Source organism: Bactrocera tryoni, chromosome 1 (genome assembly GCF_016617805.1).
Source record: "Bactrocera tryoni isolate S06 chromosome 1, CSIRO_BtryS06_freeze2, whole genome shotgun sequence".
NCBI lineage: Eukaryota > Metazoa > Arthropoda > Insecta > Diptera > Tephritidae > Bactrocera > Bactrocera tryoni.
In genome coordinates, this window is record NC_052499.1 from 79,557,142 (window position 1) to 79,575,458 (window position 18,317).

The following is an 18,317-nucleotide window of genomic DNA, read 5'->3' on the forward strand; positions in this document are numbered from 1 at the left end:
ATCAAGACAAAGATCTTTTTATACAATTTTATGCTATAAAAATGCACCAATTAGAGATATAATAGCTTTAATGCATCCGAAGCTTATGTATTCTTGTTTTTGTTTTTGTTTATGGCAAAAAATTTTTTAACACACTACATATTGTATTTAATATGTTCAATATACTTTTTTCCAACAAATTAAAGGCTTTACAAACTTTAGCGTCATACAAAGGATCCAATACAAAAATATAGGGAATAATAAAATGAGAACAAAATCTTAAAAACCAACTTAAAACTCAAAAACCCACCAAAAGATTTAAAAAAATTTAAAAAATGTCAAACATTCTTAAAAAACCTAATCAACAAAATGCTTACGAATTTCTGATGTACTTTGACAGGGCGGAGTTGCAAAATATTATTTCAATTTCAATTTCATGGCTTAGATATATTCTAAAATTAGTTTCAATCTTAATTCCGCCGACTCGACAGTGCTTCACCGAATAAAAAATCCAATTACGTAGATACGACTGTCGTGGGAACGGCTTAATATCGGAATCGAAATCATTTTTGTGTTTAAGACTTTATTTAAATATTTTTGAAAAACATTTTCGGTATGCAAATCGGTTTCAATATGAAAAAAATAATTTCCGAACTCAATAATAAAATCATCGCATCATAACTTAGGTTCCCACGAATATGTTCTCTTCTCATAAAAAAGTGTTAATAACACCACAGCAAATCGAGCACACAATTAAATCACACACAGCGCCATATAAACATACATACATACGCGTTGGACGCTAAATTAATTTTCCTGTTTTGCAACAAATTATGCGCATAATATTTTTCCCGCCAATTTGTTGCAAACATACTCATAATAGTTGTTTACAAACAAACAACGTTTACCCACTTCTTCTCACTTATTTGCGCCATTTGCCTTTGTTTATATTTTGATGCTGTTTTTCATTGCACTGTTATTATTGTTTTTGAGATTCGCGCGGGCTTTATGAGACCTTACTTACGCACACAGCGAGTATTTTTTATTAATTGATGTGCCTTTAAGCAAAACACTCGTGTGCAACAACAAAGCATATTTATAATAGATGTATATGTAAGTATGTAAACGTGGCTTTGTACTCACCTTCCAGCCGGCACTGCTATTCGAGTCGCCTTTATCCTTGAAATACGGCACATTCTGCACCATCCACTCGTAGATTTGGCTCAACGTTAGCCGCTTGTCGGTCGCCGAGCCGATGGCGTGCGTTATCAAATCCGCGTACGACAAATTGCCCCACGCATTACGACGTGACGAGTTCTTTTTCGCTGTATTTATATTCTGTATAGTCTGTTGCGAATCTGCAAAGCAAGCAATGTGAGCCAGTTTTTAATTACAATTGTTGCAAATGGAAAATATTTGATAACAAATATGTTTACGAGTAAATACAGTTATATAAGTGTGCAAGTATGTGTATGAGCGTTATCTGTGTGTTATTCGCATTTTATAAATATAAGTATATGTATGTGAATTACTCTCTATGTAAATATGTTGTTGCCATCTAACACTATTTTTTTAAATTACTGTTTTTTCATACTCAACACACTACTGCTTGAGAAAATAATATACATATTTTGCTTTTAAATTTATATTAACGAGTTCTTCAATAGGAACGCTACAGCAGTAGACCGATCTTTAGCTATTTTTCTTCGGTAAGGTTTGCCATTTCATCTTGGAAAAATATACGATCCAACGAGTCGAAATTATAAAAATTTACTACCGAAATTCGGAGTCAGTGGCCTCAACTTTAAGAGCGCTACCTCCAATTTATGGACGTCATAATCGCCCTGTCAGATCAACGACTGAGCGTGTAGTGGAAAAATTTGAGTCCTCAGGCACAATACCAAATGTTCCCGTGCCAGTGAGACAAAAACGTGCCCGTAGTGTCGAAAATATTGCTGCTGCTAGCGCATTAATTGAGGAAGACCAAAATCAGTGTCTCACACGCCGTTCTCAAGCATTGGGCATCTCTGTGACGTCGTTGTGGCTAGTTTTGCAAAAATATATTGCCATATACCCTTATAAGATCAAATTAATGCACAAACTGAAGCCGCTGGACTACCAGAATCGCTGTACGTTCGTGAATTGGGCTGAGCAACAACTTGAAAATGATCCGGATTTTCATCAAAAAATCATCTTCAGCGATGAGAACCTTTTCTGGCTAAATGGCTTCCTCAATAAGCAAAATATACATTACTGGTCAGGCAGCAATCCACACATATCCCGGAGTCACCATTGCATTTCGAAAAAAATACTGTTTGGTATGATTTATAGACTGGCGGCGTACTTTTTCCGTGATGATCAAGACCGGCATGTTACTATGAATGGGAATCGCTACCGCTCAATGATAATCGAATATTTTTGACCCGAATTAGATAATATGGACTTGGACAATATGTGGTTCCAACAGGACACCGCCACAAGCCACACAGCGAATGTCACAATTTCTTTACTAAGAACCAAGTTTGGTGAACGTGTTATCTCGCGAAATGGACCAGTCAAGCGGCCGCGTGCGATTTGACGACATTAGACTATTTTCTGTGGGGCTACATCAAGTCTATGGTCTATGCCAACAAGCCAGCGCAGATTGAAGAACTTTGTACGAATATCGAACATGAAATTGCAGCAGCATCGGCCGATTTATGCTTGAAAACCGTCGAAAATTGGGTTCCCCGTCTGGACTTCTGCAAGACTGCCCGAGATGGCCGTGCAAAGGAAATGGAATTCCTTTGTAGCGCTCTTATTGAAAACCCCGTTTAATTTTTTCACAATGTACTCTCAACCCTCATTATATGTTATATAACCCAAATATCTTACTACCCAGTTCTAATAATTACTAATTTTCTAGCACTCACCTGCGCTCGCCAGTTGTTGATTACTCGCCTTCGTACTGTCCAAATCATCGGACGGTTCCACAAAGTTCTCTGGTCGCGGACATGGCCAGGTATTCGATCTGGCACGCGTCTGCGGCTCAAAACCGCCATCGCCCTGCAATTCGCTGACTAGATCCATGTGCAGGGGGATGTCTGTGGGCGGTGGCGTGGGCCAATCATGCACGAAGCCCTCCATTATAGTAAACGGATCGTTTATGAGGTGCAGGTTTGCAGTATTTGTGTAACTGGTCGGGTACGAAATTTTTTGCGCAATTTTGGCGAAGTCCTTTCTGCAGAGTGGTATCAACTCGTACCGCGTCTTTTTGGATTCTGGTAACAGAGTGATATTCTGAAATGAAAAAAGTAATAAAATTGTTTTTATAAAGAAATTAGAATGTATCTCTACACATAAGTATACTTGAAGTTTTGCTGATTATTTTGCAAATTATTCAATGAAAATTAGTATTAATTAATATTACACGTTCCAACTAAGTCTAGTAGCACTTTGCTGTCAAACAGAAACACACACAAATTCTGTTGAAATAGAATACTTGTTCATTAGTACCTATTACATACATATGTACTTGTATATACATATGTACATTCAGTATGTATTTAAAATATAAAATAATGTCATGGAAAAATTTACGATTTTGCTGATAAATGAAACGCATATTTTCAAATCGGTAAATATTTGTACTGCCAGTACAAATGTGATCCATAAATAGCTAAGCTAATTCAGTAGTATATTATATGTATATTAACAAGTAGTACTATTTAATCGCTACTCGAGGTAGCATATATAAGCAGTTATTTCAGTTTGAATATCTATGAGTGAGTATAGAGGAGTAAATATGATTAATATTACAAGGTAGTATTTTCTTTCTATAACTCTATATATGCAATATCAGACATATAAAATCTGACCTTGGTAAAACAACTAATTTGACTGCACAAGGTTACCTAGATACATTTAATTTAATATTGTCACAGAAAAATTCAAAATTCGTAAAAATTACGATTAATAAAGTAGTTCCTTTGCAAGGAAATAAAGGGTGTTTTTTTAGAGATGGAGATGACAGGTTGGCTGCGACAAACCAGTTCATAATTGACGCTTGTCATTGCGCCTGTCTACTAAAGGTGACCACCAGTAAACAAACCTGTTCATGGTGGTCTAGTAAACTGACATTGCTAGGCAGTCAATTCGCAGGCTTTTCAACAAAGTCAAACGCAGGGGCAACTGGGAGGAATGAAAGCAGCATCCATCAACCTATAAAAAGGAAGTTCGGTCAGCGAAGACGAACAGATTTAGAAAATTATGTGACTACCTATTTTCGGTCCTAGAGGCAGCCAGACTGCACATGGCTCTGTTTAAATGCAAGACTTATATATTACTATTCATAAAAATACATAATGGAACCTATACGACCACCGCACAGTGTTGCGAAACCGGAATTTTTTGGAAATCATATTGCCTAAACTGTAATTTTAATTGTATCGATGAGAAACTTCTACAGATTGATCAGAATGAAATCCCAAGTAGAATGAGTGAAAAAAAAATTTACACCGAAAAAAATTGTTGGGTCAAATTTTCAACAAAAGTAAAAAAAAAAAGTTGTTCGAAAAATTTACAAAAAAAATGTATTTTAATTCTTTTTTTATTTCTGATAAATACCCTATGATTAGTTTTTTAAATAAAGTATAGGGTGGCCCGAACAAGAATTATAAACGTCAAATTTTCATGATTTTTCGATATTTGTTGAAAAACTCTGAAATTTTATATAAAACCAAAATCTATTTCATTTCTTATTTGAAAGGTGGCAATAAAAGCTTTAATTTGATACCGCTTTGAAGTCAATAGCTTCAGTTTTAAGAGAGTTATGCTCATTTTTGTGGAGTGCTAGAATAAAAGTAGAATAAAAAAAAATAAGTGATTCCGAGAATTTCCGTTCTTTTTCTATGGAATAAATACCAAGAGTGATATACAAAAATCGCTATAACTCCCAGGAGGGCAGGTATGAGCGGCTGTTTTTTTCACAGTTCGTTGAAAACAAATTATGTAACATTTCTGTAGTGGTTTGGAACTGGGACTCTCTGGGACTTTTTAGATATTGATTACCTAACCCAAATTTAAAGGAAAAATGGACCTTTAGTCGGGTTTTCCCTCTAAAAAAGGTGCATAAGAAAATGTCTCAAACAACATTCCTTTGTTTTACAGAAGATAATTGTCCGAAGGCAGATTTTTTTTCCGAATCAAAATATCTGTCACCAAAATCAAATGAGATCATTTGGAATACAGCCCTGAAATCCCCTCTTTTCGTGAAAATTTTGATTATTTGAATTCTAAAATCAATTAAAAATCAACGGGGCAACATAAAAATAAGCTTTATGTGTTTTTAGTTTATTTGGAATGTCTGTGACAAAATTGCATCATTAAAAACACTGAAAAAAATAATCGTAGAAAAGTTACTTTTCCACTAGCCGCAACACAGTGCACCGCGGAAGAAACGTACTTCTCGGAGACTGTTCGGAATGACCGACTATTGCATATAGGCAATATCGCTCGTATTGGACAGCTGACAATTTACTCACTACAGACTCAATTAAGTAGGCATTGGCCGCTTTCTTGAACTATAAGTCACCAGGAATAGTTTTCGACCATTTTTGCAATAATTGGTTCCATTTGTCAGTATTAATTCGAAGAATATTCTCTGCTAAAGACTTAATTAGCTCGGACTTATCTACGCAGACAAACGGCTGATCATCATAGCCCTTCAAAAAATGGTCCAAAGGTGTTAAATCGCACGATCTAAGAGGCAACGCCACAGGTCCACATAGCAAGATAATGTGCTCACTAAAAATGTTCATTCAGTAAATTGATTAGCATCGTCTTGTTGGATCCAAAGATCCTCTACAATAACATACTTCACCTCAGGTCCGAAAAGTCATTAATCGTGGCTCTATAGCGTTCCCAATGACTGCAACATTATGACCACCTTTATTTTTAAAGAAATATGGACCATGGCCATAGAGCACACTCAACAGTGACTTTGAGGATCCAAATGCGATAATTTCGTTTATTAATGTAGCCATTCAATCAAAAGCGAATTCTTGTGATAATCGGTAACGGCGGTCATCTCACTTTGGGCCTATTATAACAAAGTTATGCAGTGGGTTTCAATAAGAGAAACATCCTAAAGTAAAATGGTCTAAAGGTTTGCTCTTCTATCATTTTTTGATTATGCTGTGTAGCTTATGTCTTTTGTTAGTTCTATTCGCTACAATCCGAACCGAACAGAGATAATTTTTGGCATAATTTTGTATTGTTTAGACATAGCTAGAAAGACCATATCAGACACATATGTACATATATCTAACAGCAAGACTGATGAGCCAATGATTTATAATGAGTAGCAAACCAAGATTAAATGAAAGTAAAATGAAATAAAATGAAAATTATTAACATGAAAATTCCATGGAAATGCTTCAAATAATCTCTTTCATTTTTGTTACTCTTAAACAGTAAATTTAACCAGAAGGCCTTCAACGCACACGAGTTCAACAAACTTGAAAAAAAAAATTCCCCAATTATTATACTTTCTCTTGTATGTATATATATACATATATATATTTCAACTGTTTTACGTCATAAAAATTCCCGGATTTCTTTAACGAAACTACATATATGTGTCCAGGAACACATATGCATGTATGTAGCGCTGCTAGTCGTCTCTTTGTCTGCTTGTACAATAGCATTGACGACCAATTAACAAAAATGATAATTTCAGGTCAATATTACTTGCTTCCTTATCGCCGCTATGCATTATCGCTTAATGTAAACGAGACCCGAAACACTTGTAAGCAAAATATGCACTTGTTGCTGGGCTAATGAACTGTAAATTTACACTCGTTCCGTTTACACAAATTAAAATTTTATTGGAAATCAACGCCTTTTTTACTTTCGTATAAAAGATGGGAGAATTGTTGGTTAAACATATAAATATGTATAGTATTTTAAAAGCAATTCTCGAATTAAGGTAGGAGTATCCTATCTAATAGATCTCCTACTTTGAACTTCAAAATTATGTTTTCATTTATCGAAAGAAATTCAGGTTCCATATCTTAAGCTTAACTGCCGACCTTAAGATGCTGTGCCATGATATATATACATATGTTAATATACCTATATACATATATGTAAGTACATTTTTACATGTGAAAAAATATACATATGTATGTACATAGCAAGGCTAGTTTCTTTCTTCCATTCCTAATCCTTATCACAGAGTGCTAAGTTCCGCAGCCTTTTTCTTCCATTTTGCTGCTCTACATTTCAAAGTGCAAAAAGAAAAAAGCTTCAATGATAAGATAAGATTTTGTCAGGCCGCAGGTATAAATATTTGCTTAGAAATATAATTTCTGGAATAAATTGTCGAAATTATCAGACATAAGGCACAGACATGACGGCACTCTGATAATTAATATGGAAAAGTGAGAAAGTAAAAAATAAGAGGGAGTAATAAATTTGCAAAAAAACATATTAACCTATAAATCTTATAATCACATATTAAAATGCATACATGCTTGGGTTCTCTCTCGTTAATCTGTTAAAAAAAACCGCAGAAATACAATAGACCTCTGACCAGACTGAAGTTATTTGACAATTAGCCGGGAAACTTCCGATGTTTGTATACAATTTGCTAAATTTTCGGCAGATACTTTTTAATGGTCAACAGATCGGATAAAAAAGTTCCATTCCATTCGCATTCTATATTAAATAGTAGTTCTCCGATGCGTAAAAAAGGGAAAGTAACAAATAGACCAAGCAACTGGTATAAGTCACAAAAATTGGTATAATAAAATGTAGACAAAATAGATACATACGTACAATTGCAGAGAGGTGAACATCTATATCTTTACTTCACGCTAGAGGAAGACGACGATATGGGTTTCGGTCTCTTCAAAAAAACATCTCAACACTAAAGTCTAGCAAAGTATGTGATTTGTCATAAGGCAAACATTTTCTCAAGACAAAATATAATAATAACAAGCAGACAGCTGTCAGACAAAATCTGTCAAATTTAGACTATTATAAAGGCACTTGTCATTGTTATTTTGAAAATCTAAATTAATTAAATTAAAATAAATTAAGTGCTATTAGCATTAAGTCTTTTGATGCATTTTTAAATTCATATTCCAGAAGTAATTTAATTTTACGATAATTTAATTTAAAAAATTATATAAATTATATGTAGAATAATTTTTTTTTTTAATTTTAAGCCTGTTGAAATGTATAAGTTTCATTTATCTAGTTACATTTCTTAAATTGTTTATATATTTTTACTCTTATTTCGTTAGAAGAAACATTCACACTGTTCATATTTTGTTTGCATTCACGTCATGTTTTTGTTTTTTTTTTTTGTGGCTCTGGCGTCAGAGTTGCACGTGAGTTCCGCTAGTCAAGTGAGTAAGGCGATCACGTTATTATTTCGATTATATATACATATGTACTTCATTTCTTATGAAAACTTATCGGTTTTGCAGATTCAAAACAGTCAACTCATACATTTTCAACAGTATGGCAGCGATCAAACACTGTTTTACCATCATTAGATTAAGATAAACTTCATATTGTGATCGATTGCAAATAATCTTATCTTCATGCTAACTATAATATAACAGTTTGAATATAATGAAGTCACAATCACATTATTGGTCAGACAAACAGACTTCGAAATATCTTAATGATGATTACTAATGCTTCTCCGAGTAGAAGGAAAGAGAGTAGAGGTATGAAAAAGAATGTTAAAAAAATTCCAATTCTTTAATATTTCAATTGGTTGAAAAAATATTTTTTTATACAGAAAACATGATAATTCTTTAATAAAAATTAACACAACAAATCCATTTTTACCAGAAATAACATATTCATAGCAACAGGCCTAATGTAGTTAATATTTTTGCTACAAATCCATGGACTCTCTCTCTAATTAAAGCGCAGCAAATACTTGAGGTTCAAATGTTGAGAAATCAGTGATCTTTCATAATTTTTTTCAAAACCTCATAATTTTTACAAAAAGCCCATTAATCTTTCACGACCTTTTAATGTGGAAAATTGAAAGGAATCTACAACGTTCCTAGTCTTATAAAATAAGTTAAATGGAAAAAAATGTAAATTAAAGGATCTTTCGGCACTAAAGTGACAAAACCCGGTACTATAGCCTACGAAGATCGCACTTGACAAGTTAAAACACCGATTCTTACCGACATTTAAACACTTCGGACCGTTTTCTCAATGTCTGGTTGGCAACCATCTGTCAGTTATGTCCTGCTTAACTTAATCAAGACCCCTTCTTTCGATAAAGAATATTTTTTAACTGAATTAACTGACAGATGGCCGCTAAGGAGGAATTGTGAAAACGGCCGTAATGTTTGGAACAAGTTATCAAAATATTGTTTCCAACCTACTCGTCCGTTGCTATGACATACAGTAGGGTAGTTGGGAAGAATATGTCGAGATATCTTCATTCCGCTTTTTTCTAGATAATTTTGATAATTGACGTCAGTCAAACTTACTCATTGTCATTTGTCATGTCAGCATCCAGTTAAAATAACCACAATTGCGGCAAGATGTATATTGTGACAAAAAAGCACTCGGAAACGTAAGCTTAGGAGTAGTACAAAGTCTTCAAAGACGGTTCAAAGATCGTTGAAGGTTTGCCTCGTTCTGGATGACCTTTGTGTCTTATGAGTTTGACATGCAAACGAGTCAACAATTATTGACGCGGACGGGAATAAATCCAACCGAAACCAAAAAAAAAACACGGCGATGCTCATTGTTTTTGCGATATTCGCCGTTTGGTGCATTATGAACTTGTTTCGGAAGGACAGACGATCAATAAAGAGTTCTATTTGGCCGTATTGAAGAATTTGCGTGAGAACATCCGTCGAAAACGGCCGGAATTCTGGAAGAACAATTCATAGATTTCCACGATGATATTGCTCCATCGCATCCAGCCATGATTCAGACCGAACACAAAGCCGGAAATGCAATACATCAACCACCATATTCACCAGATTTGGCTCCATGTGATGTTTTCTTCTTCTCCAAACTGAAATGGCCACTCCATGGAACTCGTTTTTAGTCAATCGAAGAGATAAAACAAAATTCGCTGAAGGAACTGCAGGCCATCCCAAAAGGTTCTTATGACAAGTGTTTTGAGGACTGGAAAAATCGTTGGAATAAGTGTATCACATCTGGTGGAGATTGAAGGCTACAAGAAAATACTTTTTGTCAGAATGTAAATTGCTTAATTTAAAATTATCATTACTCTTAATATATTATAACAAAAAAATCTTAATCACTCATTAAATACATCGAATCTATGAATTTTTTAAATATCTTCCTTTTCCATCTCCCAAAATACTACTATATGTTGTATATACAATTAACTACATATTCATAGCTTGAAAAATTAAGTGACACAATAAAAAGTCAATAAAGTGGACTTATTTTTACCACAATGTTGTATGTATTTATACATTGAAGGTTCCACGTATAAATACATATGTCTCGTACATAATAATAATGATGTTGAGCGAGGCGTGTAAGTGAGCTAATCTATCTTTGGACACACTGTGACGCAGCACTTATGTAGAAAAGTTTATTAGCAAAAAAGACGCGGATTATCATTCATGACAATTCTGCGAAAGCCTACTCAACAAAACTGTGTGTGTGTAAGGAGCCATAAGTACATAAGAACATACATATGTAAGTATACAGACTTGTAATGCTATTTTATAAGTTCAACTGCTATTTATGCTTAATCAAAATATATGTAAATAATTGAAAATACTGTTAAATATATGCATACAAGTATATGTGTGCATGTATAGAAATATTACCAGGTCCAATTATGAATCCACAGCCCGATTGTATTTGTAAGCCTGTACCCAACCCAACCCAAAGGCCTGTCAGACTAACTCGGACTTTATAACGTGTGTGTGTCATGCGAGTGCTTTAAAAAGTATATAAATAAATACATACTTTCATATAAATATATGTAAATATATTTTATATATTCGTATATAAAACTTTACATTCACAAGCTGAACTATGAGTGTGTCAAAGCAGAATTGTGCGTTAAGTTAATAATATCAAGCAAATGAAGAGAGCGAGAATGTGCTCTTGTTTACATATAAATGCGCATACAAACATAAATTCGTACGTGAAATTATTGTGAAAAGAGATGTATGAATGAAAAACTAATAAAATAAATATTAAAAGAACATTTTTTTTTTTGTCATTTTCAAGAAAATAGAAAACCATGACTAAGAGATTATGTTAATGCCTCAACTGATGATTAGTTTCTTATAAGTAAATATATGTAAATTATACATGATATATAAAATGTAGCGAGTAAATTCTCTTTAGTAAAAATAAATAAGGAACTTTTACAATTGTTTCTGAGATTTTTTAATCAACGCTTAATGATTTTTTTTTTTTGCTAGAATAGCAACAGATCACAAAAAACAGATAAGAGTTTCATAACTAAATCAAGCGCTGTAATTGGAACATTTATGTAAGTTTACCCCCCTGTAGTCCAGAAATTAAAAAAAAAAACGAGTACTATTTTTTTCATAATTCCATGGTCTAGATGTTCAAATATACATATCGCCCTAAAAGGAGTTTTAAAATTTCAAATTATATCTAAAGTTATAGCTGTTTAGGTGGCGTAGCAACTGCAACAGTCCTAAGACTGCATCAATAGGAGAATATTATAAGACCTTAAACGAGTTTTTCTCGAAACTACTTTTCTCGATGCAGTTGCCACAATATCTCACATTCGAATCAGCCAATTCACTTGAGATTTGGTACAAATATGGATAGCTGTCTATCACATGAAGTAACAAAAAATCTAAATTTGTAGTATGTTTCGGTCTGTGGTTGACAAAATTTCTTTAAGTGTTGAAAATAGACTTAAATATACAAAAAAAAAGTTTTCTGCGACAATAATATTTTTGGTCTGATCATGCAACTAACTTGCCTTTCACAGTTCTGTTTCCTATTTTTTAACATAACCGGCGGTAAAGCAAATTAAATAAATTAGATAGGAAACTCTCGAACAATTCAACATTTTTTTCTTAGACTTCACGAACTGACAGGCAAACCAAGGTAGTCGAGCAAACGGGTGATCCGAGTAAAGGCACTTTTTTCAATATCCTTTGTTCATGTTATTTTTGCTCAGTTTTGTTTGGCATTACATCATGAAAAGACTTACGTTCAACTTTATTAAGAAAATTCACGTTCTGTAAAGAATGTGTTTCGCGCGCTTTGCTCAACTTATTGTCAACATAATCGGCCTACTGAGCTCTTATTTTCGGTTTTAGCAGCTCTAAATTAGCAAGAAAAAGCGTCTAACATCAGAGTTGCAAAATGTCTGTAAAGTAGTGTAATTTTTGGAATTTTATATGCGAAAAACCATGACAAAGGAATAAAGTTCAACATATTTACATACTTATAATCAGTAATAAAAAGCTAATTTGAAGATTAGCGATTAGTGATGGATAGATTATGGTGATAAGTGCTCTTCAATTACATATGTATGTACTTACATGAGCACACTTTACAGAAAATACCGTTATCGAATGATCAAACAAATACCACGTTATCAAGAAATCCTTATATCTATGTCATACATACTCGTATATGTATGTACTATATACATATGTATGCATGTACACATACTTATGTATGTGTTACATACTTAAAACAATCTTACAAGGAAGGTCAGTACACGCTGAGGAAATGTGAAAATCCCATTAAAACACACACATACACACATACAGACATTATAAGATAAGAAAACAAATCCTTTGACATTCGTGTGTATAAGTCTATACATAAATACTACTAAATACATATAATAAATATACCTTTGTAATAAATGTTCTCAGTCATACCCGATTGCACTCGATTCTGTCAGTTTTATGTGCATGTATGTATGTTTGTGTGCATTCGAGTATATGTGTGTCATAATTACAACGCTGGCTTTATCTAGCATGCTGTCACTCAACTTAGCGCTGTTTCGTAAATAGCAAAATATGAATAACAAAAACGAAAATTAGAATTGTAACCCGCTCACAGCTGATAAGCGTGCTGATCACGATTATGAAGGCGTTGCAATAGCCGTAAGTACTTACATACAAACATATGTACTTATATACATATGTATGTATGTATCTATACTGCTTATTTTTATTTGTTTGGGTAAATAGTATAATCAGAGTACACACGCGCCCTAAAATATTTATGTGTGTATGGAAGCAAATTCCTTGTCTGAATTTTTAGAGATCAAAAGCTAATTTCGAACAAACACACCCTGCAGACAAATCGGAATAAAATATTCGTCGAACTTGCACTACAAAGCGTCGCTATGTCAAAGGATAGTGGTGTTAATATAAAATCAAAAAGGAATTTTCGTCAAAGGTCAAGTCAAAACACAGTTTGAGATGAGAACAAACTTTCATAGCTTTTGTTTTTAAATTTCCAAACAGGTGGTAACCTTGCTTAAAAAAAGTTCAAAAGCTTTTGTTAAAATAATTTAGTTTAACAGATTAGTCAGACCAACATATAGTTATAATATACGTAAAAACGGTAAAAATTGTTTGAAAAAGTTGCCACCCTTTTACAACTTTATTAACAAAAAAATATATATACATATATTGGCATATGAGCACCGTAATAAGAAATATTACTAGAAATTTTTAGCGCACATTTTTATAACAAGCGTTGCCACCTGTGGCTTTTGTTTAAACAATTTAGTTCAACAAATTGAAAAGACTAACGTAAACCTTAATTTATGTAAAAACAGTTTAAAATTGAATACTGTTAAATTTGTTTTTGAAAAAGTTGCCACCCTTTTACAATTTTACCAAATTAAATTAATAGAAATCAATAAAATATTAAAATGTCAGCTACCAACAACGCAATAAAAAATAATTACCAACATTTTTGGCACATATTTCTCTGAGAAGCGTTGCCACCTGTAGTAAATGACGTATTCTAATAAATTCGATATTATAACGTTAGCTTCAAATAGTAGATATTTGTGACAATTTTCATACACATAGAAATACTTTAAAAAATAACGGTATTTTATGAATCGTATTTCCGTTTTCGAAATTCATTCTTTGAATTTCATAGTCGAAAATATAAATAAAGATATGTAAATAAATGTTATGATATGTAAATAAAACAAAAACAAAAAAAGTTTTTTCAAATGTCTCAAATAATTAAATTTGTACTCATTAAATCCAAGTCACATTAAAATATATTTCGCTTGTGTAGTTGGTATTTACATATGTTGTATATTCGAAATACTTGAAGGAACTTTTGTACTAAGGTTACTAAAATATAAATGAAAAAACTAAAAAAAATTGATTTTCTTTAGAACTCTATTGAAAAACTCTACATTATAACACTAAATTTCTTACAGGGTCTATATAAAGTATTCACTTGAAATTTTTACATGTACATACATATATGTACATATGTATGTATATGTGCATACACATGAATAAGCACATTATACGATTAATACTGAAAATAGTTTTATGCGCCCATTGGCACATAAGTGTGCACGGTCATCAAGGTTGGCAAGTCCAATTAGTGGGCCATACAATATGGCGATGTCGGAATTAAGCGCTGAGCGTAATAGCATTATTTTTGATATGCAGACTCTCTTATAGCTTCACACATGTGCGTGGGTGTGTTTCACTGTCGAAACAGACAAATTTTTTTAGATGAATCGGTAGCCCGGTTAAGACATCGCTAGAGGCAACCGTGGCTGGCTGTTTTGAGATGTCGCAATAAAGCGGCCCGATTCTTGGTACTAGCATAGTTACATAATACTGTAATATGCATAAAAGTCTAAATATTTGGAATAATTTTTCAAGATAGTTTGTGAGATTTCTAGTTCGGTTCTTAGCTCTCAAAACTAGCAGTGAAGCCATGTAAAGTTTCCATGAACGTAATTTAAAAGTCGGAATCTCGGCGCTGTATAACTCCAATATAATCCCTCAACGAATAAAAACTATCCGCTAAAAGTCACTTATCATTCCCGTAGTATAATGTGGCATAAGAAATGCACTGGAGTATTTGAAGAACTGTTCTCCGCATATTTTTAGAGCCGTCCGCGAGAGTGATGAGTACCGAAGAAAAAGGAACCAGAAACTATATGAGCTCTACAGAATTTAAATTAGGTTAGATGGCTGATCTAGAGAGATTGTACGTGGACTGCTATAGGTAGTCCTTTGTTAAGCGATAGAAAAGAAGAACTCCTGTGTTCGAACTTATAAAATAGCTAAAAGCTTAGTAGCCAATACAAATTTGCACAGGCGTTTAAAATCCACTCCCGCCTGTTCGGTGGGATGCGTTCCCAAGTGTTTAAGTCTTGAACTTCCTACGGCGGGAAGTCAAGAAGGAAGTGTTGAGTTGTTTCCACTTCATTTTCTTCCATACAACTGTTTCATCTTGTAAGATTTCCATCTTTACAGCATAGACACCAATTTGCCCTTTTGGCCTGTTAAAAACCCCACAACGAAGGAGGGCGAGGTCAAAGAAATCACTAGATTTCTTGCGATCGATTTTGGTCTAAAAGGCTTTTGCAACAGCACATATACCGATGATGGCCCAAGGTTCCGCGAAGCCCAGCAATCTAGTAAAACATAAGAGGATACAGGAGCACCGACCTGCTTCCATTCTACCGATAGCGGTTGGGTGTCTTTCCTTGCTGATGGGTAGAGAAGGAACCGCCAGAGTCCGGTTTGGCGAATTCATGATCCTAATGATCTGGTATGAAGTCAAAGTGTGTGTAGATATCCGCATATTCAGACAAAGTATGTGAGGAAACCAGGGTGGTCAGACACGTTTTCTTTTAAGATCCCAGAATCTCTGATTCTGATGGCTACTTTCGGAGCTATACACCTGTCGACAATGTTAACGGGCACTATGTGCAAGATGGTGTTAAATGTCAAGGTTGGAATGGACCCATTTTCGTTAAAAATTTGCTAAAACTATTGAACAATCGACGTTTTTCTTCAATATTCATTACATTTTCAATCCTGTAGTTTTTTTTTACTTCTAAGGCAGCTTCTTTATCTCAACCTACCCATTACCACTATCTTTCATTTTTACTCACTTATGCTAAAAGCCTCTATAAATTTAAAGTTTGTACCATCAATTTTCTCAAAAACAAACCTTTAGCTTAATAAGTTGGCTTCAAAACCTTAGAGGAATTTGCCATTTGTTTACATTCCGCTAATTTGTCTCACACCACTTTATTAATAGCAGTAAACTTACTCACTTCCCAGCTGATTCGGCTATGCTGAGCAGCTGTAACCGAAATTGTAAATGTATGTACGACATTTAAGTACGACAGAAATCTGTAAAAGCTTTCAGGTGGGTGTCTTGAGCAAGTACTTGCAAAATGTATGTATGTATGTGTTCACCTAGTCATTTTTAGTCGCGTCAGTTTCTACACCGAAGGTAATGACGTGCAGTGGGGGCGTACCACCAATTTCTGAATATATGTATATATACATATGTGTGTAAAAAATTGCTCAGCATAAATATTTACACAGTATTTTTCCATGCTATTTTTAGACTAACAAAATTTATTCTGATTTGAGGAATTTTTCGAAGCCGCAAGTCTTTCATCTCACCTGCTTTGTTAGCACTCTGCAAAGGCCATAACATTTCTCTATAAGAACATATGTAAGTATGCCTTTATTACAACATTACTACACTCCAAACAGTTGTAATTATTTTCTCTTTTTTTCTGTTTTACTTCACTGCCTTGCTATAAAATTTTCCACGCTGATAATTTATTGCATTAAAAGTTTATTAATATTTAATTAAACAAAAATAAAAGCGCCGTCTACAAAAGAGTTTATTCGCGCTCTCTGCTCTATCATTCCATCATGCGCTCACTTGCCATTAACACACACGCCACTTCAACTATTTTATTGGACAGTCTTCGCTATTTATTAATTTACATGTCTACAGACACATACACATATGTACATATATACATATACATACTATATATATTTATATATTTACATATATCTAGGTATGTATGTCTGCATGTGCTACAACGGCAGTTGAATATTGAATGTTTGATTGAGTTAAATATTAAAATGCTTGACGGAAAAAAATTACATAAAAAACAAATGGCAAACGATTCCGTAAATGCTAAACGTGGCGCTGTCGCGCTGCACGCATACTATGTGCTTTGCTATTTTATTTCATTAAATTTTTCTTTTTTTTATTTATATTTTTTCTATACAGAAATCAACTGCGCAGTAGATACGCCATTAAACAAATTACTCGCTGGCGCTCTCTTTCCTAACGTTATTTCATACTCTTGCTCACGCTAGCAGTCTGACAGACTTTGCGCTCACGTTGGCGTTCAAATCAAAACAGTAAAAATCATTAGACATTTGATTAAATCGTATGATCACTCGCTTACGCTCTTTCGCTCAGCGAATGTCAGACGAAAGAGCCGTGAAAATCAACAAAATAAAAGAAGACTTTTTTTCAGCAGCACACAACGAGAGAAAACAACTAGTCAAACGTGCTTACAAACACCACAAGCAAAGTAAGTCAGCAGCTACACAAAGTACTCATGCACACGCCGCGCGCCACCCTGCGCCCCACTTTACGAACGAAACAAACTGCGCGACTGCGGCAAACAGCCGTGAAATGTGTTCACTCTCAGTCGGTGATTTCGGGTTTGGCCTGGCCGTCATGATCAGCGGTCAAATATACCGACAAACACACAAACATATGTATGTTCTTATATACTGAGCATCACATCATCACTGTCATTCTTGCTTCGTCACTGTGCCCCCGGTGCATCAGAAAAAAAATGCCGCGCATGTGTTAGTATCTGCATATAAGTAAAATATAATATGTGTGGGTCCATTGGACCTCTGCTGCTGTTGCCTGGTATTTTATTTGCTGCGGTGTCATTATTCCCTGTTCTCCGATCACCTGCCCAGCAGTCTGGCTGACTTCTTCGACATTTTGCCGACATGTCTACATACGTGTTCTTCCTCGTCACATGTTTAGGCCTACACATACCACCACACTGACGGTTGGCTCACAGATATTGCCTCAATTTATAAGTACGTACGTACTTCTGTTGCTCGGTATGTCGTTCGCTATCTCCGCATAGGCCTCTGTAATGATAAAGCGAAAATTGAACACGCGATTTTCTTTCTTTGCCTCTTCGCCATTCTTTATGACTTTTCTGCTTTCCAACGAGAGCGCACATAGCATTTTAGCTTTCTTATTTTGCTGTCTTCAAAGTATTACCAGCTCTGTTGGACCCACAGCCATCT

General features: G+C 34.3%; 1 protein-coding gene across 5 annotated transcripts in view; it reads right to left on the reverse strand.

Annotated features, from left to right (window-relative positions):
* The window catches only part of LOC120770540 (forkhead box protein O), a 96,061-nt gene that overhangs the window by 69,666 nt on the left and 8,078 nt on the right, over nucleotides 1-18,317 (reverse strand). For 4 of the 5 annotated variants that reach the window (XM_040098118.1, XM_040098125.1, XM_040098108.1 and 1 more), the window contains 2 exons: nucleotides 2,892-3,258; nucleotides 1,123-1,337 (listed from right to left, as the gene is read on the reverse strand). In XM_040098118.1, the coding sequence (XP_039954052.1) occupies nucleotides 1,123-1,337; nucleotides 2,892-3,105 (429 nt within the window). In that variant the 5' untranslated portion in view covers nucleotides 3,106-3,258. Of the gene's footprint in view, nucleotides 1-1,122; nucleotides 1,338-2,891; nucleotides 3,259-16,634; nucleotides 16,691-18,317 lie in introns of those variants that run through there. The other variant, XM_040098134.1, reaches the window with a different exon arrangement.